This window comes from Mirounga angustirostris, unplaced genomic scaffold (genome assembly GCF_029215605.1).
Source record: "Mirounga angustirostris isolate CCGP_5_RB_7025 unplaced genomic scaffold, mMirAng1.0.hap1 SCAF_2, whole genome shotgun sequence".
NCBI classification, from domain to species: Eukaryota; Metazoa; Chordata; class Mammalia; order Carnivora; family Phocidae; genus Mirounga; species Mirounga angustirostris.
Genome location: NW_026991710.1, coordinates 127,559,334 through 127,587,145, shown reverse-complemented (window position 1 = coordinate 127,587,145; position 27,812 = coordinate 127,559,334). Strand labels below are relative to the sequence as shown.

At 44.7% G+C, this 27,812-nt stretch overlaps 1 protein-coding gene across 4 annotated transcripts in view; it reads left to right on the top strand.

Annotated features, from left to right (window-relative positions):
* GATB (glutamyl-tRNA amidotransferase subunit B) overlaps positions 1–27,812 on the top strand; it is a 92,974-nt gene that overhangs the window by 55,334 nt on the left and 9,828 nt on the right. For all 4 annotated transcript variants that reach the window (XM_064585169.1, XM_064585170.1, XM_045880300.3 and 1 more), the window contains 2 exons: positions 11,776–11,909; positions 19,043–19,121. In XM_064585169.1, coding sequence (XP_064441239.1) covers positions 11,776–11,909; positions 19,043–19,121 — 213 coding nt within the window. The remainder of the gene's footprint in view (positions 1–11,775; positions 11,910–19,042; positions 19,122–27,812) is intronic.

Here is a 27,812-nt window from a genome sequence, read left to right as displayed (position 1 = left end):
TGCAGAAATGAACAGCTGCTCACAGCAGCTGTGGAGGCTTCTTGAAGACAGTCCAAATGTTACGGATGAATGTTTTCCCATGTGTCTGCAGGACAAAAGAAAATCTATGTATAGGGTTTCTGGATGTCCGGCAGTATTGAACCATGACAGGGTCTGGCAGGAAGTTCGGCTCTCAAAAGCCAGCGAGCTGTTTCTCCAGCTGTAGAAGGAAAACATTTATTCCGCACGAAATGTTGAAAACTCTGACTGGAAGTATCGGTCCTTTGAGGCTTGAGGGTGCATCTTAAGGGGCCATTAGAGAATCTGACACCACTGAGACCTGCTTAGGGATTTTCCCTTCTTTTCAGAGCTATTCGCCGGCTTTGCCGTTTTCTTTGTCAGGGCAACATTAAAGGGGTGCGGCACCGGTGAGGGTAGGGTTTTGTCACCATTGTCTTCGGCTTGTCTGAGGGGGGAAGTAGAAAGCTTTGCTACTGCATGTTTCGGGGACTGGGTATATGCCACACTGACCTTCGGGAGCAGCAGAGTCTGCAAACTCTGGATTTCTACATTTTAATTGACCAGTAGTAAGTAGATAGAGTGTTAGAATGTTCATATTTATATACTTCAGTGAGAGCAGCCCCGCCGTTTCTGGTACAAGGTAGGCAAGTGAATGTTTGTTGAGTGAATGATTCTCTCTTTATGAATCAGCTAATGTGAAAACTCTCCGGAGAGTCTCACGGGAGAACTCCTCTTTTCCTACCAGTGACGATTGGGCAGGCCCTGATAGGTTTTCATACTTTAGGCAGGGTGACCACCGCCCACTGCCTCCTGTGGGCTGCGTCCGTAGCTTAGTCATAACTCTCTGATGCTTACGAGGCTGGATTTTAGTCATTTCTTCGTGTGACTTGTTCAGCCCCTTGCAGGCTAGGACTGTGTAACCCTCTCACTCGCTGTTCCTCAGCACAGCTCGGCTCACCAGCAGTGGCTTAACGCCAAATCTTCGACCAGGCAAGTCAGTTCGCATCTCGGACTGAACACCTTTTTAAACTGAAGCCTCTTACGACTCAGGTATTTTCCTGAGGTTGGTTTAACCCGACTGAGGCTTAGTCCTACCCATCCTCCCCACTGTCTGATGAATTTCCAGCCCACGCGAAATAAATTCCAGACTCAATTCCAAATGCTAAATTCCAGTCCTGCATTTTATAACTCCCAGATTACACAGGGGATGGAAGGACTGGGACGGAGCCTACAGGGACTGAGCCTCCAAGATGTCCGTTATCTGTCTTTGGCCTTCCACCAGGTGAATGGAGGCAGCCCTTGGAGGTAGCAAATGAAGAAAACCCAGGTTTCTTGGCCATTTCTTTGCTCACGACTGTGATTTCAGAAAAGAATCCACTAAATATAACGTTGAAAGTTCTTTTTTGTATATCAACTTTCTTCACAAGAGAGGTGAAAAGACCTTTCAGAAACTCCTCTCAAGAATATGGCTGTTTCTCTCCACGGCCCTGTCTGCAAGCATTTGCTCCTTTGAGAGAGCATCTCTCTAGCACTGTCACGCTTGGCCTCTGACGAGCACATGATGGCGAGGAGCATCTGCCTCCTTGCGCAAACAAAGTCCTCTGAGGGCGGGGACATTTTCGTATTCATGTTTGTGTCCCAGGCTCCACTTATGTGTCCTTCACAGGAGGCCCTGAATAAATGTTTGCTGAAGGTGCCCAGCGAGTGGGTCCAGACTTTAAGGTCCTATTGAGGGGAACCTGTCTTTCATCTATTCCGTCCACAACTTTTATTTTGCATCTCCTATGTAGCAGGTACTCAGACAGGGACAAATATATTTAAAAAAAAAGTGTTTCTTCGTTTTCCAAGAGTTTATATATATATAATACACACACACACACACACACACACACGACACAGCTAACCAGCCCCTGGGGCAGATTGCAAGAGCTAGATTCATACGGTGGGATGGGAGCCCAGGGAGGTAGTGATTACATTGATTGGAACAAAAGGGAAAAACTTCCAGAAGAAGGTGATTTTTGAGCCAGTTTTGAAGGGATTTTTAATATCTTAAAAATACACTTATTTTTAATAGCTTGCAGATAATGTATTAGGTGATTCGTTTTTGTTTTTGTTTTTTTTTTAAAGGGGTAGTCCTTGAAATTTCCAAGATGAATATAAAGAGAACTAAATAGCAATGGAAAGAGAATGATTCAGAGAAATTGTTTTCCTGAAAGTGGGTATCCTGAGCTCTTTACGACTTTGTAATCATTGAAAGCTGAGTTACTCAGACCCGAAAATGATATGTTCATGTTTTTTTTCTTGCCTTCATCAGAAACACAACAGATTGCCGAGAAGGGCAGATGCACAAATCTAATGAACCATCTTTGTATTTAAAGAGTGCCCAGGAGTATTCATTAAATAAAAAGCAGTAGTGGAGGTGCTTTGCAGAGCTCCGACCCCACACTCAGTGCCTTTGGATTGCTTATTCCATTAAGCATTTAAGCACATGCCTTACCCACACATACTAAAAACTTCAGAATTTAACTCTAGTCTTTAATTTGTCCTGTCATTTTATTATGTGGTAAGCACTGCATTATGTATTGGTAATTTCTGCTTGATATTTGCAGAACTCTAGTATTTTAGCATCTACAACAATGTGTGGCACATAGTAGGCACTCAGTGAATATTTATTCAGTGAATGGTCAGACAAATGATACTCTGACAATACTCATGAAAGTCCTGGAAGAAGCATTCCTGATAAAAGAATCTTAGTTTCTAAAGGTCAGATACATAAACCACTCTTGACCCCCTTGCAAATTGTGGGATGACGCCTGGCTCACTGAACTCTGGGTGAGAAGCACTTGGATCACCGCTTTAACCACCCCCCACGTACTGTCCAGATGCAGGTCACTTGGCCTCTCCGACTCTTGTTTTCTGAACTGGTCTTGTTAGGACATTAAATCCAATCTACATCCTGGTTTTCTCTCTTAAACCCTCCTGACAGTTCCCTCCCAACAGAAAACCTATATTACTGTTTTTTTCCTCTGGTCACATAAAAAGTACCCCACCTGAAACTTGAACCTATTTAGTTAACCTTGCTTCCCTATCTTATGTCAAATTGCCTTGATTGCTGACCTCATTTGTAAGGATTAAGGAATAGAAATACAGAATCTGAGATCCAGGTATTAGGATCCTGAGAAATGAGAGGTTCTAATAGCATAGCAAGTCCTTCTCTGAGTCAGCATATTCCAGGAGTAATCATGAGAATGATCTAGATGATATGCATGTACATTTTTCTTAGCAGATAATCCCAGGGTGACGTCTGTGGGTTATCTCTTCCTAAACTCTGCCTTACCTGATTTGGAGAATGCAAACAGATTGTAGTCATTTGCTTAAGCAGTACAAGAACATGGCTGCTCGCTGACAGCAGGTTCTGCAATTTATAGCAGGTCACTTTTTTTTTTTTTTTTAAAGTAGGCTCCAGGCCCAGTATGGAGCCCAATGCGGGCCTTGAACTCACAATCCTGAGATCAAGACCTGAGCTGAGATCAAGAGTCAGACACTTAACCAGCTGAGCCACCCAGACACCCCATGGGCCACTTTTTAATTTACGCTTACAACAACCCTCTGAGGTAGATACTGTTACTCACCCCATTTTACAGATGGGGAAACATAAACTATGGTGGGGTGTAGTACATTAAGTATCTTCGCCAGGCCTGTGGGGGGCCAGGTTCAGTGGTCTGAACTGACTTCAGAGTCCAGGCTTTATTTCCATTTCTAAGCTCTACTGCCTGCCTGCATATATAATGTGCCACAGTGACAAACAGGAATATGTTTCAAGTTCATTGCTGTTTTGGATCACTTGATAGAGAAAATAGAACTTTTACTTTTGTTAATACTGTTGTTTTTGTTTGTTTGTTTTGGTTGTGGTTTTCTTCGTTGTTTTATTTTTGGGTTTGTTGGGGTTTTTTTTTAGATTTAATTATTTATTTGAGAGAGAGAGAGCAGGAGTTGGGAGCAGAGGGAGAGGGAGAAGCAGACTCCCTGCTGAGCAGGGAACCTGATGCAGGGCTCAGTCCCGGGACCCTGGGATCATGACCTGAGCCAAAGGCAGACGCTTACCTGAGCCACCCAGGTGCCCAATACTAATGTTTTATACAGTCCCACTAATGCTTCATGAAGCAGTCACAGACCATTGGTTCATTTAAAACTTTTGATCACCCTGTTTGGTTTTTAAGATGTCAGACTGCCTTATAAAGAAAGAAAAAGTACTGTCTCCTAAATTTAGTGAAAATCAGTCAACTTCAATGAAAAGCAGAAATTATGTCCACAAGTAGAAAATTTAAATCACAAAAAAAGAGATATAAACTGTCCTCTCTAACTTTATTTTGTTTCTTAAACTTGGTGCCATAGGTTCTTGGCTCCTTCTGAATGAATCATTGAAAAGGTCTCCAAAAGAGGGCAGGATGTGTGCGGTTTGTAGGATGATTTTGCCTGTCGCCTCATGTCACGCAGCCCAGCACATGGTAGGCACTTGGTAAGGACCAGATACAAGCTCACAGGGTGCCTGGCTGTGTATGAATTCATTAGGTGGAAAGATGTCCATATCATCAAGATTTCAGTGGAGGAATGGCATCGCATTCCCAATTTAGTGTTTCTTGAGAGCCTGCTGTCCTTGCGACAGTGCCCTGTGCTGTTTTCAGGTAGAAGAGCTTTATCTTTTCCATGTCGCTTTTCATTCTCCCAAGTAGCCCTGCAGGGCAGTGGGTTGAAACACTAAGAGACAGTCTTGATTTCAGATCTCACCTTGGACACCTGGGAGCCGGGAGGGCTATGCAAAGGGAACTGGCGCTGCCACTCTCCCTAGCTAAAAGAGGGGAGGGAATGATTCCCTTACCCCGAAGATGATTGACAGAACAGAATCTTCACTGAATCCCAACAAAATCCAAATACAGCCAAGCGGACTCCCTAGAATAAGTTGCCAGGGAGAAGAGCACTGACACCAAAGAACTGCTAACGCGTTTGAGAGCCGCGCAGGGCAGAATTTTAAGAAAAATCCATCATGGCCACAGTGAGACTGTAGGAAAATGTGACTGTGACCCTCCAAATTAGTGACCCGTGCTGCCATACATGTCTGTCTGTCTTTGTATTCAACCTCAAGATACGTAGTCTTATTTGAACAACTTTTTTTTTTCCCCAGCTGGTTATTCCCCATTTGAAGTCATAATCCTTTGCTTCTGACACCATGAAAAAGGTTAAGGTGTCTCTGGGGACAAAGAAGCAGAAAAGATATTATGACTGTGGTTGATTATTAAATGGATTGTTTTCCAAGAGTTTTGCTTTGAGTTTCTAGTAAGCTTGAAATGGCTTGGTTTTCTTTTTGGATGAACTGTCTATAAAATAATTTCCCATGATAAATATCTGTGTACTCATAGATGATACTATTTTAAAGCTAATAATTTAAAAGGCATCTGAAACTCTTGACTGGTTTCAGACTGCTTAGACGTGCTGAGGAGCAAAGCACTGGCCTTCTAACCACTGCTGAAGGAAAATCCATTTGGTCAACATTGTCGCTCACCATATTTCAGCTCCATGTAATTTTCGAAATTGATTTTATTCTTCGGTTCATAAAATTGCACCCAGTGCTTGCCAGCTTACGGGTGCTTTTATACTTAGCCTATGCCCTGGAAATGTAACCGATATTTTTTTCTGGTAAAACTGAATAAAGGATGCATCTTCTAACTTTACTTCTGAAAAACCAGCAATTCGTTTATTTCAGATGCAAGTAACAGGACTTTCAGAGATGAGGATCCTCTGGGCTCAGATTCATTTGACCCCTCAGGGACCTTCCCACTAGAGCAAAAGTGCAGGGAGGAGTGAAGTCCCTAGTGCTCAGCCTTGGGGATTAACAGGGACTCTCTCCTTCACCCATCCTGAAGCCGGTTCTCCTGTTTGTGGGATGATTTCCTTTTGGGGACAATTAAAATACATTATTTCTGGTTTCAGTCCAATCTTGGTGCAGATGAGCAAGCACTGCCTTGCAGCTTTGTTGCCATTTTTAAGCTGCAGCCCGAAAGCTGCTGTTGACCAGCACAGGTTCCCTCCGTGTTGGGCCCATTTGACGATGGTGGCTTTAGGCACATTGAAATGTGATTATGATCAGAATTGATTTCTTGACAGCATACTACTTGTGGCCCATTCTCGAAGATACGGTTTTCTGGTTATGCCGCTCTGCTGTCAACTTTTATCACCTGATTATCCAAAGAAAAGTCTTATTGCCAGATTGGTTTCCTTCCCATCCCTCCTAGAGCTCATGTATCTCGGAGAATGTAAACTCATTTTCACATGAGTCTAAGCTAAATGTAGGTGTGAACACTCTCTGTATGGAATGGTTATCTTAAACTCAGATGTGTATACTTCCCGACTTCGCTAGGAACAAAGCACAAGTGAAATTGTTGGGACTAGAGTTTTGCTCAGATTTTAGGGGCTTCCAGGCCCGCTGGGAACATGACCCAGGAGTAGAAACTGTGAGGACCAAAATAGGATGGTAGACCTTTCTAGTTGTGTATTTTATGAGACAGACTAGAGAGTATACCCTTGGTGTTTCTGGGGTAATTTCCAAGCCTCTCCAGATCTCCATGTTCTTGAAAGAGGCCTTGATGGTTCAGGATTCTGGCTTCCTCCTGACATGCTCAAGTGAGAGCAATGTTTCCTATGCTAGTCTCACACCACCAATTAACTACCTTTAGTTTTTTCCCCACTGAAGACTCTTCTGGATCCGTCTATTCCCCCCACCCCCTCCACTCACTGCCAGATTTCCACAGCCACTTCTTGTTTCCATGAGAAGCAGAGAGAAGGCTCATTCGCATCGTAGATCCAAGCTGGCACCCCACTGAATGTGTCCATCCTTAATCTCACCATAACTTCTGCTTTCTTTCCTTAGAACCATCACTCAGGCCTCCCTATCTAATTTCCATTTCCATCCCAACACTAGCATTCAGTGTTATTTTCACAAAGGTGATGGGTCTGCATTCTGTTTTTCTCACTTTGTAAGAGTGATCAAACCCACAGGAATAAAGAGGGAACAACAGAGTCCCCACCGATAGACAGATGCTGGGCCCTCTTACAGTGTTTCCAGAAATGCTCGGTGGCCGCTCACCCCAGCACCCCCACCACGTGGCAGATGGGTGCAGTTTCCCTTTGTGCCTCCACGGAATGACACGTCATGACACATGAGCACCTCGCCTGGTCGAAGCCACCGTTGTTCAGTCCACAGATGCAGGGTCTGCTGTATAGTCGGCTGCTCCCCACACAGGAATGACCTGCCCGGTTAGGTATAAACTGGTGCACGAAGTCCCCGTAGCAGAAGAGTTAGAATGTAGTAAGATGCAGTCTGCCTGACACCAAGACTATGTGAGCAGTAGTGGGGGTGGTTTTGTAAGGTCCGAAGGCGCTGCAGAATTGGGCAGGGTCTTGGTTGAGGTGCACTCACCATAACTTCCATGAGGAGAGAGTGTGGAGGGGATGCAGAAGAGAGGCCCAGGGAACTCAAGCCACCCTCCTGTGCCCCAGAAGCTCTGTGTGGCCTAGGGCGGGGGGCGTGAATCTGTCTGCCTTCCTGATCTGGGAGCAGGTGTGTGCCCCGCCACAGCGGGAAGTGCCAGGTGGCATAGGGGTACATTGGCAGAGGCAGAAAGAGAACCTGCCGTTTTCTCCTAATTTCTAAGTTAATTGCTAAGGGCCTTTGCAACATTTTTAATGTGTGAAGAACCTTTGAACAGATGGCAGGTACCAAATAAGATAATGGAAGTGGTGGGAAAGGGCATTCTTTTGATAAGCTTGTTGCTTCACATTGTGCCTGGCACTGCTAGGTGCTCAGTCTCAGTTCCCGGGAAGGCAGGGACATGATATTTTCATCAGAGGCAGTGTAACATGGAGATGAAGGGCACAGACCGCAGAGGTTCAAATCCAAGTTCTGCTGCTCTCTTGCTGTGGAAGCTCAAGCAAGTTAATGCCTCAGTGTCCTCATCTGTAAGAGAGAGTTCTACTAGTATCAACCGAGGGTTGTTGTTAAGAATTAAATGAGTTGGGGGGTGCCTGGGTGGCTCAGTTGGTTAGGCCACTGCCTTCGGCTCGGGTCATGATCCTGGAGTCCCGGGATCAAGTCCCGCATCGGGCTCCCTGCTCGGCGGGGAGTCTGCTTCTCCCTCTGACCCTCCCCCCTCTCATGTGCTTGCTCTCTCTCATTCTCTCTCTCTCAAATAAATAAATAAAATCTTTAAAAAAAAAAAAAAAAAAAGAATTAAATGAGTTGGAGCACCTGGGTGGCTCAGTGGGTTAAGCGTCTGCCTTCAGCTCAGGTCACGATCCCAGGGTCCTGGGATCGAGCCCCACATCGGGCTCCCTGCTCCGTGGGGAGACTGCTTCTCCCTCTGCCCCTCACCCTGTTCTCATGCTCTCTCTCACACACACTGTCTCTCAAATAAATAAATCTTAAAAAAAAAAAAAATTAAATGAGTTTACTTAGAAGAGTGCCTAGCACCTGTTGTTGTCGTTGTTAATACCATCAGCAGGAGCATCCGCCACGTGCGGCTCCCCACGGGGCCGGCTACTCTCTCCGTGTCTAGCCCCCATTCTGGATACACTCCTGCAAGCTTTTTAACTAGCCCCGAGTTGCCAGTCTGGGGTTCCTTTAGCTGCCAGGTCACTCCCTGCCACATAATCAGCTGCTCCTCAACTTGCACTTTGTGGGCTTTTTCCTGAGTCTGTCACTGGGCAGCTGTCTCTGTCAGGTTTTGTTCTCCTTCTAAATATAGTCCAGCTAATTTCTGCCCTGTCATCAGGTTCAAAGGGTGTGGGACTTAGAACAAGAATGGTGGTTGGGAAACCAGCCCTCCTCCTATTCCAACTGCATAGCCTTCGGACATTTTGTCGTCTCCAAAGGTAGAACGGACAAGACAGCTTGGTGAGAAGACAGTAGCATGCAAAAAGACATTGCTTCTGGGGCCCGACGCAAGGGCGAATCGGGGTTCCTCCCCAGGGCAGGCCGCGCAGGTGGGGCAATCCCTGCGCCTCGCCTCACACCTGCAGTGACCAGCTGACAGATCCATTAGCGGTGCAGGGCTCCTGTTAGCGTCTCCGAGGCTGACCTGGCATTGGCTCTGGGTGTAATTGAATGCTTCGGGGAAATTTGATTAAAATGTGAAAGGACACTTCCCGGCCATAGAGCTGTGGAGGCTGTCTGGTGTTACACGAAAGACAGGACCAGTTGTCCCTGCCGCGTTAGCTGTGGCTGAAGGAACAATTAGTGTTACCTTTGGCCAGGAGACGACGCGCCATATCGCTACGGTGTCAGCTCTGTCTGACGTAGGAGAGGTCAGTGCGGAGTCGGACGCTTGCATGTCGCCTTTGAGAAGGAAGCTAGGGGCTCCCTAACGCAATGGCCTTTTTGCGTTGCTCTTACATAGTTTTTATGTAAGGGAATCACCAGCCCACAGTTTTCCTGAGAACACCAGATGGCTGCACTGCCATGTTCACCAGGGACTTCTGAGATTCGTGCTTATTCGCTTATTAGCAGTTGCCGATCTCATAGAAAAACTAAGGAAACCTTATCTAGAATGCTGCAGTTTTTTTTCTCGAAAGGTGGACTTCTGATCTAAAGAGCCAGAGCAGGCGGCCCATGTGCGCCTCGGCATCGATCCGTCATTCTCTGGGCGGCAGCGGCCCGGCCTCCTTCAGCCCTGCTGCTGGCTGCTCACCCCATTACACCCGCAGATTTTCACGTCCGCTTGCAATTGTGTACTGAAACCGTGCATCCCCCAGTGAAGTATAGTTCCAGCTCCGACAGGCTTCATCACAGCACTGACACAAAAAGACAAACAAATCTGACTTGCCATGTTATCCATCCAATAAAAAAAAAACCACCCAAGGGTAGAAGAAGAGCTATTCATCACGTCCCAGCACCTCAGCCAAGCCTGGAAGTTCAACTGCAATATTTCTAGGTGGCTTTAGAAAACCTTTCCTTGGCAAAGCAAAGAGTTCTTCTGACAGCTCTTTTTACCAGCGAGCCAGCCTGTCTGGGTTAGAACAAAGGGAATTCTGCCCATCTGATTTGGGCTGGAGAGCGATTTTCTACTTCCCCAGTGGTTTGCTGTATCATGGTGGAAGTTGGAATACTTTTCTGTAAGTTAAGCAGGTCTTCCTCTTCATTCTGCCTGCATTTCCCTTATCTGCAGTCAAGCTTTGGCTGCTGAGGCAGCCTTTGCCCTGGTTTAGCATGAGCAGAATAGTAACGTTGGCCTGAAAAGAGATTCAAGAGATGATTATGGGATTATTCAGTAGGCTTGTCACCAGAGAATGTATCTGTTACAAAGGGCATGTAGATTTTTTTTTATTATGGAATGTCTACTTTAGCAATTGTATGCCCATGTATATTTTACAGCATCTACAATAGTTAAACTTTCAGAGCACTTTTGTTAGTATGTCTTGCTCTTCCGAGTACCTTATTTTTCCAGAAAGTTCCTTCACTTAACAAAGCTTTTCTGAAAGGGGCAAGGGTGAGAGCCTTACCCACAGTATAAAGCTTAAAAGACTATTTCAAGGAAAGTGGGGTTTGATTTGAATTGCAGCAGGTAGGGGAAATCTACTAAGAAATGTGTTCCCTCTGCATTTGGAAGCTTCACCTTCCCGTATGTGAGGAGCACATGTTTTTATTTTTCTTATTGGAAAACAAAGGATGGACTTAGCCAGACCTTTTGGTTCTGCCAAACTGATCTGAGCTGGCAGTTAGCCACTTGATGAGTGCCTTGGGGTTACTCTTATGCAAGCCTGGGACAATTCTAATATTTAAAGGTGAACATGGCACGATAAAGAAGGAGCATTCACTTGTGATTTTTTTTTTTTTAAATGCACGTGGTGATGGCAGGCGTGGATTCCGTCCACAGATACTCCCAAGTAGCTGCCATTGCCCAGCCCTGACTTAGCTCTAGTTATAAAGTGAACCGGACAGAATGGCCCCCGCCTCACAGAGCTGACAGTCCAGAGGGGGTAGAGTCTTCTTCAAGTCCCCTTGATGATTGTTTTCACGGAGCAAGAGCAGAGGCAGGGTTAAGCTGTGTCTGGCTTGGCTCAGAAGGCCTGGAAGCCCCTACTGCCTCCATCAGTCCTGTGGTCTAAGTGGATCACATGTACCTGGGTTCTTCCTCATTTTGAAAACCATTTCTGTCACTTCCTGGGATGATGTGAAGATACATATAGTTACGATCCACTTTTGATTTTCCAGAGGTAGAATATTCCGTCTATTCCTTCTTGATTTGCTTCTTTTCCTGCCTCCTTATTCTCACAATCGCTGGGACTTCCAGCAGAGAATAGACCTGGAAAGAAAAAGGACAGGAAACTCAGGCCAAACATCGTGGGCCCGAGGATAAAAGGGTTAAGGTTGTAGGGTACGCAAGGCTGACAGCGAGAGGGCAGGTGAGTTTGGGGGAGAGTGGATTTCATTGTCCTCTGGTTCACCAAGCCAGGCTCTCTGACATATGTTTGTTCCTGTGAGAAAATGCTGTATTAAAAAAATGCACAGTGACAGTGGTAGAAGTCGAATACTTGCTGTTTACTGAAAGTGATCACAATTTTCTGGTGACAGTTCCGTGTTTAAGAAAGTACAGGTAGAGGTCTTAGAGGAGGCAGAGGGTGACAGTTTCAGATCTGCCTTCAGAATGCTGATCTTTCATTTTGGGGGAGACTTTATACATATATATATGTATATATATATATACATTTTTTTTTTCTTCACAGAATGAAGTTGGCCTACTGGAGTTCTTCCAAAATGTGATAAAAGAAACTAGGGCAGAGCCAAAAAAAGTAACTAGTTGGGTCCTCAACATTTTTCTGGGTTTTTTAAAGCAACAGAACCTTACTGTCAATGAGAGGTGAGTGGGGTTTGGAGATTCTTTTTTCCTTTTTTGATGAACTCTGTGTCCAGAAGCAGTTGAAGTAGGGCAGGGCCAGTGTTTTGTTCTCCCTCTTCCCCCTCAGGATCTCCTGACAGACACACACCCCCTGTGAATTCCAGATTCTAAAGCTGTCCTCCCTCACATCTGAAATTTCGTTTATTTGTTCAAATCTTTGTACTGTGCTGGAGCTGCGGACCTAAAGATGAGTAAGACAAGAAGTATACAAGCTGGTGGGGGATATGGGCCTGTAAGAGAGCAGGTAGTCACCTCAGTGTGATTCTGTTAGGCCAGAGACGCAGGGGGTGCCCTGAAAGAACACAGAGGGGGCCTGACCCGAGGCCAGAAGGTGAACAAGGTTTCCCTCAGAAGCGAATGCTGGAGCTAGACCCCAAAGACCTAGTGGGAGTTGCCAGGTGATGGGAGGGGCGAGGGCATTCTAGGCAAGGGAGTGGCCGATGGACACTCAGAGGCAAGCAGGTGTATGGACTCAAGAAACCCAGAAACTCCGGGGTGCTGAGGGGCAAGCAGGACAGCTCAGGAAAAAGCCACAGAGACCACCAGAGGCCACCGTGCAAACACTTTTGTCAGCAGCTCTCAAAGCCCTAGATCTCCATCGCATTCCAGTTTCACTTTGGGGGAGTAGGTTGGAAGAACAGACCAGAAGCAAGGAGCCAGTTGCTGGAGTGCCAGTGAGAAATGCCATGGGCCTGAGCCGAGGTAGATGGAGAGCAATTCTCTCACCTTGTACAACTTCCAGTTCTTACTTGGACAGTGGAGTGAAAGGGAGGGCAGCATTTTTCAGTCTAGTGAGAGGTAGAGGAGGAGGAGTGAGTTCAGGGGGAAGGGGCGGGGCACGATGCCATGTTCCATTTTGGACCTGCTGAGTTGGGCTGCCTGTAGGACAGACATCCCCCTCATGGGGATAACCAGGAGGCAGTCAGATATATGATCTACCGCTGACAAGAGAGATCTGGGAGGTATGAATCCTAGAGTTCTCATTTGTTCATTATTCAGCACATGTTTATTTAGACTCTGCTCTGTGCAAAGCACTGTGCTAAACATGGGGAAGACCAATCAGCACAACAGATGTAGTCCCTGCTCTCGGAGCTGACAGTCTAGAAGCCGGTGATGACAAAGCAATGAGCTAGGTGCTCTTGAGAAGGGGAAAGGAACAGCTAAGCTAAGGCCTGAAGGAAGGATGAGTAAGGTTAGGCAAAATCCAAGAGGTAAAAGTGTCCCAGTATAGGGAACAGCACGTGTAAAAATCTTGAGGTGCATCCGGGCATCCTGTGTCTGGGAATGCAAGGACATAGTCCAGTATAGGTGGAACATGGACTTAGCAGCTTATAGATAGTACTTGAAGTTGTTGAAACAGAAGAGGATCAGGGAGGGTATGGCCTGATGGGACAGCTGAGGAAGGAGCTGGAGATGCTCTAGACTCTAAGTGAGAAGCGCAGGCAGAGAAGGAGGCAGCTGAGAAGAAATGGCAGAAAAGAGGAAAACTAGGACAGAATGTCACAAAAGCCAAAGGAAAGGCAAGATTTAAGAAGAGAAGAGTAAGCAGCAGATTGCAGTATGGGGAGTGAGGGAGAGAGCATTCATGAGGAACCCCCCCCCCCAACCCCGGCAAGGCCCCAGGGGAACGTGGCGCCCCCTGTCAGCAGGCGTGCCATTGTCTCCCGAGGCTGAGGCTGTAGAGAGTGGGGGAGGGGGACGAGCCTACATGGATACGTGATCCCAAAAATTTGTTTGCTCAAAGAAGGTCTCGCTGTATAGTGCCAACTTCCTGTTCAGCCTCCTGCTTGCAGTGTGTATATGTATGCCGTAATGTGGCCACGTGGGACCAGTTCACTTCCTTACTTGGCTCCTTACCAGGAGTGACCTTGGATGAGTTCCCCTCTCTCACCCTCCATTGCTTCACTGTGAAACGAAAACGGCAGTACCTAGGTACTGCCAAGGGTTTTGGAGAGGAAAACGCACAGTGCCTGGCACATAGTGGGCCCTCAGCATTCGTTTCCTTCTCTTTGCCCCGTTGGTGTGTTAAGTACCGAAACGATGGCCACCCTCAGCCCCCTAAACTCCTTTGGCATCTGTTGCCTCTCTGTCTTTCGTTCCTACCCTTTGGGGTTTGACCTCTCCTCAGAAACTCCACTCTTTACACTGAAAATATGGTGGCCATTCAGGGAAGGCTGGAGCCATCCAGAAGAGTTTATGGAGGAGAAACAACTGTACCAAAGCCTTAAAGAATGGATGGGAGTTGGTGAGGCAGAGGTCTGGGTGACACCTGTGGAGAGCCAAGGGTGGGAATGGGAATGCATTGCACGTTCTTAGACTGAGGAGGAGCATAGCTTGTAGGAGCAGAGAGTGGGAGACGGCAGGAAAGCACAGCTGACTGACTGGCGCAGGGCTGGGATATGAGGATGTGGAGAGTCACGGGGTGGGTGGGGGGCGTTAGCCGTGAATCCAACAAATGCGGTAGAGTGCCCCTCTGGGCAGAGCACGAGGTTAGACGAGGAGGCCCCCACCCCGGCCCTCGAGGAGCTCGCCGTCTCCTGGGGAGGACTAGACTCGTGTGGCAGCATTTTAATCCAAGGCAGAAAGCAGTGCTTCTGTTTTACAACTATACACAGCACGGTGGGAGCAGAGAAGAGGGAAGCGCCTATTGGCCAGAAGCCAGGAAGGCTCCAAGATGTGGTTTGAGCTTTCGGAGGAGTTAAAAATCTGATCCTTAAATTGATGGTTTCCACGTCTTTGGCTATGATGGACTGTGTTGGCCTAGAGTCACTGAATTTTAGTCCTGCCAGAGACCTTAGATAACTTCTGGTTCCGCTCTGTCCTTTAGCAGACAAGGAAATCGAGGCCCTGACCAGTAAGGTGACATACCTTAGGCTGCTCAGCTGCTGAGACTGGTAGCCGAGTCCCCTGACTTTCAGACCAGCTTCTTTATATGTCGGTCTGCAATTAGGGGTTTGCGTACCAGCCATGTTGGTAGCTGCTGAAGGTGCTGAGGTTGATAAATTAGCTTGTAGAGTGAACTTGGAGCCCCTGATATTTACCTAAACAATTCATAAGCACTACAGTTTTAAGAACCCAGAGGGTACCCAATTCTACATAAACCTAATAAGGAGTTGTTCCAAAAGCAGGTAAATGGGGGAGCTAAGCTCCGGTTCTGTTACACAATTTATGTAGAACAAGGACTAAGGATCCAAAAGCAAGCTGTAGCAGCTCTCTTCCTACACAGTTCAGAGAACCATCGTTAGCTGCACCGGCTGTCCCAGCCTCACCTTGAAACAAACAGTAATCAAGGAACAGCCGTAGCTGCCGGAGCGAACGTTTCCAGAGCTTAGAACGGCAGTCGCTATAGAGCTATAGCAGTAGTCGTATGACGACGCCAGGTGGGGAACACTCTAGAGGTCAAGTTGGCAAGAACTGATTTTGCAAATTAGCATTCATCTTTAAAGACCTGTCAGAAGACTGGTGTTTAAAGAGTCCAACCAGAAGAGCTCTTGTTGAACTCGGCTTTTTAATGATTTTGAGCATATTGCTTTGAAAGTTGTTTTTCTGTTAACTCCTTCTAAATTGCTATTAATAACAGGTTGGATTTAGTTAAGAACATGGAAATTACAGCTACCCTGAGCAGGCGCTTCACAGTGACATCAGGCAAGTGCCACCATCCAGTTGTCCGGTCTAGTCGAGTGCCCCAAACTTCCAGGTCAGCCGTGGGCAGCGGTTCCTGAGGCACTCGCCACTTGGCTTTAGAGCCAAGAGGGCCTGATGGTGAGGGAAGAGAAGTCCCGCAGTGGGATGTGTGCGGTAGCATCCAGGAGTGGGGCTGCAGGGTTCGGAGCCCATTAAAGATCATTCCGGCAGCCCTGTGAGCGAACATGGTTATTACCTCATAAGGCAAAACAAAGAATATGTGACAAAGACCACGTGTGGCCCACAGAGCCTTAAACATTTGCCCTCCGGCATTTCCTGGATGAAGTTTGCTGACCCCAGCTTAGAACATGTTTCGTGAGAGGTCATTGAGTCCAGTGGTAGAGAGAACTGGATCCTGAAGAAGCAGAGGCAGTCTTGGGAACAGATGGGCTTCGCTTGTCTGCCAGCCTGAGGTGGAGGCAGAAAACCATATGGAAAAGAGCCCTGGCCGCTCCTTATTAGCGGGACATTCAAAGAAAAGGAAGAGAATGCGGAGGTCCAAGGAGAAGGGATGTTCGCAAGGGGCTTTAAATGTAGCCCAGAATTGGGGTGCAATAGAATGGGGGGAAAGCAGTTGTGCTTGGCAACAAGCAAAGGGTATGTGATTTTTTTTTAAGAGAAGAGCTTCTGTAGAGGGCTAGGATTAGTATCCACATGGCTGTGCTCACAAGGGTAGATAGTAGCCACTAATGCCAGATGTTTATTGGTAAAGGTAAGGCAAGAGCCCAGGCAGAAGTAAGTGTCTTCAAAATCACTTGCGGACATTTTCAGGATCGGGAAGATCTGAGCATTTGTGAAGGTGCGTGACTAAAGCCCCAGCAGAGAGGAAACAAACATGCAAGTGGGATCCGTAAAAGTGGAAAGTAATGGGATTAAAAGCATGCGTCAAGGGGTTGGTTTGTTGGAACCAGGAGGAAGAGGGCACGACAGAAAATTCTGAGTCTTGCATCAGCTGATGACCTTACGAAGTGAGAGGTGAGGAGGGCATGTGCCAAGAAGAGAAGTGGGAAGGAGACTGTCTGGAACAGGTGCTTGGGTTGGGGCACCCGGTAGGGGTGCAGGGAAACCGTCGAGATGAACACAAGGATTATTGACCAGCAAGAGCCACCTGGGTGTCCAGGTCCCTCTGTCTTTCTCTAGGAGCTTCCTGTGTCCCATCGGAACAGAAGCAGAGAAAGTGGCCTCTGGGCCTGAAAAGAGTGTGGGGATTGAGATGGACTGCACATTTCTCCGATGAGGGGAGGGGGCTGGAGGGGTATGGTTGTAGAGATAGCAGAGTGTTTACTCCCAGAATCCAAGCTGGGGATGGAGTCGTGATCCTGAAAGAGCTCTAGGGGACTGGAGGAAGTTGGCAGATGGGAGAGATCCCTCTGTACATACGCAGGCCTCAGGGGATTGGAGGCTGGCACACAAAGCTTAAGCCTTCCAGTGTCAGAGTCTTCTTTAGTGGAGACACATTCACTGTCCAGGAACCAGCATTATCTGACAGCAGCAAATCAGTAGCTTGTGCTTCTGCTGCCATTATGTTGCAGATCTGATGGTTTATTTATTAAACTGATGAGTGGGGTCTTCTACCATCAGTCTGACAGGTACTGATCTTTGTCACTGTCTCACTCAAGGTTAGCCCGGGCATATCTGGAATTAATGTGTGCGGTATACCAGATAGCTCTCCCTGTTGGTGGGAAGAGTTCTGTGACACAAATATTATTGACTATGTGTCAAGCATTTGTGGGTACAGAAAGGTGAGAAATCTCCAATGCTGTTAGGTCAGTGGAAATATTTTATAGTGTACATTTATGACCTAACTAATGAATTAAGGTCATTAGATGAAAGGCAAAGTATTTTTAGTTATGTTGTGTTCTATTTCTGTTCTCTGTCTCCATGTCCCTGATATCAACTCATGTGGGAGAAGGGACCTTTTCTTTTCTGCATGCTCTAGAAATCCAGTTTAACATCAGTACTTATTATGGGTTCTACCTACTGTCTACACTCTCATTAGCCACCGTATTTTCTAGGATTGCAGAACACCCAAGGGACACTCGTTTTTCAAACAACCTGATTCTTTATTGTCAGTAAGGTGGAAGGTTGGAAAAGGGATTTATCGGTTTATTTCCAGCTCTCAGCCCCTCTTCTGTTGAGATTTAATCAGCGTGGTTCACAGATGTTCCAGATACCAACTTAATAACACCAGTTAGTCTCCAAACCTAGTTTTCACTTGGAATTACCTTTTATCCCTACTTTGGGATAAACAAAGACTTTAAGGATGATGGTCTGCCCCTGTGTGGGCAGCTGCTTCGAATGAACAACCCTAATGAGGCTTCACTGGACTTGAACCAGAGTCCAGTAAGTCAGAGCTGGTGAACTTGCACTCACTGGGTTTGGAATTCATGGAAACTGGATGGGGCCTCCATGGCAGTTTTCCTTTTCATTATCTAAGAGCTTACAAAGAAATTAATTGTGATTGATTAGAACTAAGACATAAACAGAAGGTGTTTTCCCTTGGCGTTAAACATTTCAGAAGCTCTCCTTCACACTGATGTGCTATTTATAAGTCCTTCCTATCTATTTAAAATTAGTCCCTTAATGACCTCAGGCGTTTTATTAGCCTAGTTGCTCTATGTGTTTAAAAGTAGCAAATTCACATATTTTTAAAGAAATGGTGTGTAATTCAGTGTTGTCTTTTCACTAATCTAGGCACTACCCCCCCCATACACACACACACACCACTCCTACCCCCAAATGTGAATTAATGACACTTTATGGGTTTGGTTGCTCCTTGGCCTTTCTTTTATCATGGGATCTTGGCAAGTAAGTCACATCCTAAAAGTATGGATATGATGGATTCTGGACCCTTCTCTTGTGAGTCTGGAGAGAACAGTGTCTGCTGATGCCCATAAGGACAGTTAAGGACACGGATGGCAGTCATGGAGAGTTCCCTTAAAGAAAAGCTCTTACAAGTACAAAGAACTTATATTTGCATAAAAACACTCAGAAAAGTAGCTTTGTTAGCTCTTTTGTTTGAAGTAATTTTTAGGCTGATATTGAAAATATTTAATTACTGGGTTGTTTTGTTTTGGTTTTTTTCTCTTGTCATGGTTCATGAATGTTGCAGCCACTCCTTTTTTTGACTAATTAAACTGAGCAGTTGTCTGTTGCTACAACTTTTGCCAGACAGCCATGATTGTTGAGTAGTAAAATAAAGAAAAACACTAGTCACCGAAATTTGTTATATCCTAAAATACAAAATAAATAAATAAAATAGAGCCCAATTGGCGTGTTATTTCCATTCCTGGGTGTGGGTTTAATTATTTAAACCACAAAATCAAGGGCTTTGTTTCTGAATAACCATAAATGGATATGCTGACAGTGTGAAATGTAAATTTATTTTCTCTCCTTTCGGGGGCTGCTAGTCCTGTCACACCTTCTGCGCTGGCTGAGCTGCTCAACCTGCTGGACAGAAAAGCCATCTCTTCATCAGCAGCTAAACAGGTATGTCAGCGCTTCCTAAAGCTTCGGACTGCTGTGCTATCCCAGTAAATGTTTTATGCCAAATGCCATCACTAAGTGAAATTCATAATTGAAGTATTCAGTGCTTGTAAATGCTGTTTTTATACTGAAGAGGGAGAAACATTTCGTTTAGCAAAAGAAAAAAAAAAGCCAGTATGTGCGATGTAGGTAATACACTTCTCATCTTTGCCTAACCAGGGGGAATAGTTCCTGTTTGGTTTTGCCTGGAATGTTTTCCAAACATTTGTTTATGTGAAAGGTGGGACTGCAGCTTGTGGGGGCTTCAGAGCGTGCGCACTGCCCCTGTGCCCCGCAAGGCCAAGGTCGGGGGCGGCTTCGGCACTGCTCCCTGACCCACTGGTCCCTGTCAGTCCTCCGCGGCTGCCCAGCCAGTCCTAGGGGCTTGCTGGTGGTCTTCGTTGCCTCATCGCCCCCTGAAATTTAGTCTTCCGGCAAGGAGGATGAGGTCAGACTGCCTGTCACTTAGCAGATAAAATTTTATACATGCGCCCGGTGAACGCAAGCTGCGAAAACCAGCAGCCGCGTCAGAGGTGGCCTCAGCTTCATCATCCTCCACCTGACAGTCATAGGTGGCCGAAAGATTCCTGGAATCCAGAAAACTCTCACAAGTAAGTTCCCAGAAAGACAAAGAACACCAAGGCGGCAGCCTGATCTCAACTTTGGATATCGAAGCCATCAGTGCTTCAGACAGAAACTTAATGTGACTTTAATGGTGCCTTTTGCATTTACTATTTAGACACATCGGCAGCAGTGGCAGGTACTGAGTGAGGCTTTGGAATAGCAGCTGCTTTGGGCTAATTATAAGGCACTGTGGAGCTCACACCCAGCTCTGTGCAATGAAACTGGAAACAGAACTAATAAAGGTTCTGTCTCCCCGCCATCCAGTGAGGCTGTCAACTGCAGGAACCTTGGCACATGTAGGAAAGGATTTTGGTTGCTTGGATGTCAGAAGAATACAAATGTTTATGACAGTGCTCAGGAGTAGCAGAAAGATTAGATGACATGAGGGTAGAAAAAAAAACTATATGTATACATAAGAGCAGATGAATTGTAGCATTTGAAATGAAAGGGGAAAAAATTTTCCCCTTCTCATTCACCCTGTCCCACCAGACCTGGGGAGGCAGAGAAGGAGGAAAGGAAGAAAGGAGAAAGGGGAAGGGAGGGAGGAAGGAAGGAAGGAAACCCAGTACAGTCAATATGATTTGTTCAATGGGAAGAAATGGAAAATGCTAGAAGATGCTGACAGCTGATTCAGATATAAATAGGGACACCTTTGGATTCTGTCAACTTCTAGCATGTTTAAAGGAAGCTGGGTGAATCCTGGCTGCAATGAGGTAATCAAACTAAAATAAAAGTCTGATTAGAAAGGTGTTAAATGTATGCTGGCATGAGGGAATCGCCTGTATATATTGTTGCCTTGGGCGTTTTCCTTTTTTTATTTTTCTACTTTTTCTGTTTTTAAGAAAATCACTTACTGATTTTCTGGTTTAAAAAAAAAGACATTTGTTCATTATTAAGAATTTAATGCAGAAAAATAAAAAGATCTTCAAATTCTACCACCTTGAAATAACTACCATTAATGCTGGGTGAACACCATTCCAGGTATCTTTCCATGCACATGTACCATTATAAGGATAGATTGATGGGATGGGCAGACATGAGGTTAGAGAAATAAAGACTTTAGAAAGTAAGAAGTTATAGTACTCTTTTTTTTAGTTTATTTCTTTATGAAGTGCACAGTTCATTGGTTTTTAGTATATTCACAAAGCTGTGCAGCCATCAACACTAATTCCAGAACATTCTCATCACATCAGAAAACAAACCATTAGCAGTCACTCCCATTAAAAGGATCATACACCATGATCGAATGGGATTTATTCCAGGGATGCAAGAAGGATGGTTCAACCCCCACAAATCAATCAGCATAATACACTACATTAACAAAGATAATCTCAAAAGGTGCAGAAAAACTTTTTGAGAAAACTCAACATTCATTTATGATAAAGAATCACAACAAAGTAGGTATAGAGGAAGCATAACATAATAGAGGCCATATATGACAAGCCCACAGCTAACATACTCAACTCCCTTGCCCTAGGTTACCACTAATCTACTCTCTGTCTCTATGGATTTGCCTGTTCTGAACATTTAATGTAAATGGGCTTATGTAGCCTTTTTTGTCTGGCTTCTTGTACTTACCATGATACTTCAAAATCCATCTATGTGGTAGCATGTGCCTGTACTTCATTTCTTTTTAAGGCTAAAGAATATTCCATTGTAAGTATATGCCACATTTTGCCTCTCCGTTCATCAATAAATGGACATTTGAGTTGTTTCTAGTTTTTGGCTCTTAAAAAACATGCTGCTTTGAACATTTGTGTTCAGATGTTTTGGTTTAAGTGTATGTTTTCAGGTTTTTTGGGTATGGACCTATGAGAATGGAATTTCTGGGTCATATGGTAATTGTACATTGAACATTTCTGAGAAGCTGCCTATTTTCCAAACTGGCTGCACCACTAACATTCCCGCCAACAACATATGAGGGTTCGTCTCTCCATATCCTCCCCAGCACTTGTCTGTCTTTTTGATTATAGTCATCCTAGTAGGTGTAAAGTGATATCTCACTGTGGCCTTGATTTGTATTTCCCTAAGGACTAACTACATTGAGCATCTTCTTGTGTCTTTTATAGTATATGCTCTTTAAGAGAAAAATGTTACAATTAATTTTTACTGAATTTAACAAAAGAATCCAGGTAGGCCTTGGGTTTGAGAAACCCTGTGAGTCAGAGGGTACTCAGGCAGAGCAGAAAAATTCTCTGCTTCCACTCCTTATTGATGTTTTCCCTTACACCTTTCACTGTACCTTCCTCACAGGTGTTCAGCAGTGCTTCTGAGATTTACAAACCTCATCCCTTTAAAGGCAGCCCAGGGTCCAGGGGAGTTGAGAGGTTGCTACCATGAAGCACCCCTATTTTTCAGAAATGGAAAGAGAAAAGGATTTATCATTATGAGCAGCCTCCTGGTAACCATAGACAAAATCATCTGGATTCCTGTCACAGGATCCAGTGCTACCTGTCGAAGTGGTGGGTAGCAGCCCCCTCTCCTCCCCTCCCCAAGGAGAGGGCCGTCAGAGTCACAGTTCCCCTGCAGACAGCATCCCAGGATCCTGAGCCTCTTGTGACTCAGAGGCCCCGGGTGCTGTCCAGACTGCTGGCCAGCGCAGCCCCAGGGGAAACCATGCAGAGTGTGTTTGTGTCCCCTTTGTGCCCTCCTAAAATAGATGTGGATGATCCACTCTCTTCTGGGGATGGTCCAGTTAGCATTCCTACTGGAACCAAGCCGGCTTGGGATTCTGTAGAGGTGGAAATTGAATTTTAACATGTAGGTGTGCCACTTAACCCATTTCCTCTGGTCTTTGGGGTCTGCTTTAAAGAGAAATCACCAAACCCTTTTAATGTAGAAAATGTTCTATGTCCTGCAGTAAAATGTTACAAATGATTTGATGTCGTCTTCTCTCCCTTTTAGTGCTTCAGTTCTATGTGCATTTTACTGTGCCCCACTTCTCTTAGGGGCTTGGGTGGTTGTTTGTGCCTTTCTAGAAGAATGACCTTTCCCAGTACTTGCCTTTGAGCAGAGGTGACCGCCCCCCTTTCGGTAACTGACACAGCCCCCTCCCTGCCTTCTCCCTTGAACAGGCCTTTCCTCCACAGTCTGACCCTGGAAACCCCTGGACAGGCGAGGGGCCTGCCTGCTTTCTTTCCATCCTTCCTTCCAGATACTTTAACAATAGCACTAGCTAGAGAAAGTCGGGTAGTAGTTGAAAGGGTGTGTGAATTCGGTCCCCAGGGACCTGAAGGCTGAGCTTCTGCCCCATGTGTCTGAGCCGCCTCCCTGGTCAGTGTGTGATTGGGGGTTCCCAGCTTGCGTGACCCCATGCTCCCCATAGGCATTTAACACAGATGGCCCGCACTACCCTAGGAATCCCTTGTTGCAGATGTTTGTCTAGGGTGGGCAGCAGCAGAACCCAGGAGCTGCACGCCTAGCCAGAAACAATTGTACTTGGATAGCACTTCCCAGGGTGGCAATTAAACACAGACAGAAGCTGAGGATTTACGCTGCAGCACGAGGCTGGTGACCACAGAGGCCATTGTGTTTGCAGCCAGAGGGCCCAGGAGGCCTGCAGAGGCTGGCCTGGAGGCTGGCCACCCCTTCAGCGGCTCCTACCCTGCTGGGCGTCAGCCAGGAGTGCACAGTTCGGGTCTGAAACAGAAATGAGCACAGGATGAGACAACTGGAGTCTACTGCGTCGGCCCGGGGGGTTGGGGCTGGGCTGCGGTGGCCAGTTGACTAATTGGGGAAGTTAATAATTAGCTGATGTGTTCTAACTGGGCATAGAGAGCACCCCCAGACCCAGGGCTCCCATGTGTTCCCGGAGGCTGCTGAAATGTTTCTCGAGCGTCACTCCTTTGTACCCCCGCCCTACTTTCTCAGGGAGCAGCCAGCTCTCTGCAGTTAGAAGTATCCATCCTAGCATTGTCCTGCTTTTCCTCCTGAATGGTGTGGTTTGGCAGTGATCCCCGGGCTGCCTCACACCACTTCTATTCTGGTGCTTTCTGGCTCAGGCAAATCCAACAAGCATTTGAGCCGGTCGGGTCCCGCTATATTAGGTCCCAGGCAACGGCTGACCCCCCCAGTCCGCCTGCTCAGGTCCGCCCTGTGCTTTCTGCCAAGGTGGCTGTCTTGGGCCAGGAGAAGTGAGGCAGGCCCAGGAGCGACCTCCTGTGTTTGCCAGGAGTGCCTGCTTCCAGTCCTGGGCCGCAGGGACCATCCGAGTCCGCTGAGCGTCCCGCCTCATTTTCCTGTAAAGAGTTGCTGCATAGACTCTTTATAAGCAAGTCCTCGCAGGTGATTTCCATTTTGAGCCAGCAATCTGGATCCCTCTTGAGATTTCCACATTCTCTTCTTGAATGTTGGACATTTCTTATGCCCTTTTTTGGAGACCGTGCAGAGGAACAAAATAAACACTGGTCAAAGTCTAAATACCTACCAGAGGGATCATTTAATTACATTATGATAAATACGCTTGATGGATATTAAATTTTTTTATTAATACACAAAAGTAGTTCTATAGTAAGTGAAACAAAAGCAGGTCACAAACTGTCCATATGTTATGATTGCAACTATGTTACAAAACAAAAATATGGGAAGGAAAAACACCAAAATACATTTGTTATCTTGAGGGAATGGGAAATATAGGTAATTTCTTTTTATCATTTCCATGTTTCCTTATTTCCTACAGTGAATATGTATTAACTTGTTTTTTTAAGTGAAGTATAGTTGACACATAGTATTAATTTCAGGTGTACAACTTAGTGTTTCAACATTTATATACATTATAAAGTGATCACCATAACTCTAATTACACTCTAATTACCATCTGTTACCGAAGATATTAAAGTATTATTGACTGTACTCACTATGCTGTACTTTGAATCCCTGTGATTTGTTTTATAACTGTAAGTTTATACCTCTTAATCCCTTTCATATATTCCCCCCCAACCACCATATTCTTCTTTGTATCCATGAGTCAGTTTCTGTTTGTTTTTAAATTCCACATATAAATGAACCCATATGGTATTTTTATTTCTGACTTATTTCACTTAGTATAACACCCTCTGCGTCCATCTATGTTGTCAAAAGTAGCAAGATTTTATACTTTTTTATGGCTGAGTGATATTCCTTTGTGTATATATACCACATCTTTATCCAGTCATCTGCCGATAGACACTTGGGTTGCTTCCATATCTTGGCTATTGCAAACGGTGTTGCAATGAACATAAGGGTGTATATATCTTTTCAAATAGGTGTTTTCATTTTCTTTAGATAAATAGCCAGAAGTGGGATTACTGGATCATATGATAGTTCTATTTTTAGTTTTTTAAGGAGCCTGCATACTGTTTCCCACAGTGGCTGCACCAGTTTACATTCCTACACAGCAGTGCAAAAGGGTTCCATTTTCTCTGCATCCTCACCAACATTTGTTTCCTTCTGTTTTTTATTTTAGCCATTCTGACAGAAGGTGATGTCTCATTGTGGTTTTGATTTGCATTTCCCTTAAGATTAATGATGTTGAGCATCTTTTCCTGTGCCATCTGTGTATCTTCTTTGGAAAAATATCTACTTGGGTCCTCTGCCCATTTTTTAAATTAGATTACTTAGGTTTTGGGGGGTTTTTTTGTTTTGTTTTGTTTTTTGGTGTTGAGTTGTAGAAATTCTTTATATATTTTGGATATTAACCCCTATCAGATATATCACTTGCAAATATCTTCTCCCATTCAGCAGGTTGTCTTTTCATTTTGTTGATGGTGTCCTTCACTGTACAAAAGCTTTTTAGTTTGATGTAGTCCCATTTGTTTATTTTTGCTTTCATGTCCCTTGCCTGAAGAGACAAATCCAAAATAAGATGCTAAGACCAGTGTTCAAGATTTTACTGTTTATTTTCTTTTCAGAGTTTTATGGTTTCAGGTCTTACATCTAGGTCTTCAATCAATTTTGAGTTAATTTTTGTGTATGGTGTAAGAAAATGGTCCAGTTTCATTCTTTTGCATGTAGCTGTCCAGTTTTCCCAACACCACTTATTGAAGAGACTGTCTTCTCTGCATTATATTTATTGCCTCCTCTGTCATAGATTAATTGACTGTATTAGTGTGGGTTTATTTGTGAGCTCTGTATTTTTTTCCATTGACCTATGTGTCTGTTTTTGTGCCAGTATCATACTGTTTTGATTATTGTAGCTTTGTAGAATAGTTTGAAATCAAGGAACATGACACCTCTAGCTTTATTATTCTTTCTCAAGTTGCTTTGGCTATTCAGGGTCTTTTGTGGTTCCATACAAATTTAGGATTATTTGTTCTAGTTCTGTGAAAAATAACATTGGTATTTTGATGGGGATTGTTTTGAATCTACAGATTGCTTTAGATAGTATGGACATTTTAAAAATATGAATTCTTCCATTCGATGACCATGGAGTATCATTTCATTTATTTGTGTCATCTTTAGTTTCATTCATCAGTGTCTTATAGTTTTCAGAGTACTGGCCTTTCACCTCCTTGGTTACATTTATTCCTAGGTATGTTTGATATTCTCTTTCTGGTATCTCATTATAAAAACACAACCAGTTTCTGTATATTAATTTTGTATCCTGCAACTGAATTTGTTTAGTCTAATAGTTTTTTGGTGGAGTCTTTAGGGTCTTCTCTATATAGTATCCTATCATCTACAAATAGTGACAGTTTTACTTCTCCCTACCAATTTGGATGCTTTTATTTCTTTTTCTTGTCTGATTGCTAGGACTAAGCTAAGACTTACAGTACTATGTTGAATAAGATAGTGGCAAGAGTGGGCATCCTTGTCTTGTTCCTGATGTTAGAGGAAAAGCTTTTAGCTTTTACCATTGAGTATGTTAGCTGTGGGCTTGTCATATATGGCCTCTATTATGTTAAAGTATGTTCCCTCTATACCTACTTTGTTGTGATTCTTTATCATAAATGAATGTTGAGTTTTCTCAAAAAGTTTTTCTACATCTTTTGAGATTATCATAGGATTTTTATCCTCATTTTGTTAATGTAGTGTATCTATGTTAATTGATTTGTGATGTTGAACCATCCTTGCATCCCTGAAATAAATCCCATTTGATCATGGTGTATGATCCTTTTTTTTTTTTTAAAGATTTTTTTATTTATTTATTTGACAGAGAGAGCCACAGCGAGAGAGGGAACACAAGCAGGGGGAGTGGGAGAGGGAGAAGCAGGCTTCCCGCGGAGCAGGGAGCCCGATGCGGGGCTCGATCCCAGGACCCTGGGATCATGACCTGAGCTGAAGGCAGACGCTTAACGACTGAGCCACCCAGGCGCCCCGGTGTATGATCCTTTTAATGTATTTTTTTTTATTTTTTATTATGTTCAGTTAGCCACTGTATAGTACATCATTAGTTTTTGATGTAGTATTCAGTGATTCATTAGTTGCATTTAACACCCAGTGCTCATCACAACACGTGCCCTCCTTAATACCCATCACCTGGCAACCCCATCCTATTTTTAAATTCAATTTGTTAATATTTTCTTGAAGATTTTTACATCTATTGTTGATCATGGACATTGGCCTATGATTTTTGGGGGGGGGGTGTCCTCAGTTTTGTTGTCAAGGTAATGCTAGTCTTGTACGATGAATTTGGAAGTGTTACTTCCTCTTCAGTTTTTTAGAATTATTTGAGAAATATAGGTATTAACTCTTTTTTAAATGTTTGGTAGAATTTGCCTATGAAGCTGTCAAGGCCTGGACTTTCATTTGTGAGGAAATTTTTTTTTTTTTTTTTTTAAGATTTTATCCATCTATCTGTCAGAGAGAGAGAGAGAGCACAAGCAGGGAGAGCAGCAGGCAGAGGGAGAAGCAGAGTTCCCACTGAGCAGAGAGCCTGATGTGGGACTCGATCCCATGACCCTGGGATCATGACTTGAGCTGAAGGTAGACACATAACCAACTGAGCCACCGAGGCATCCCTGTTAGGAAATTTTTTATTACTGATTCAGTTTCATTGTTAGTAATTGGTATGTTCAGATTTTCTATTTTTTCCTGATTCAGTCTTGGAGGATT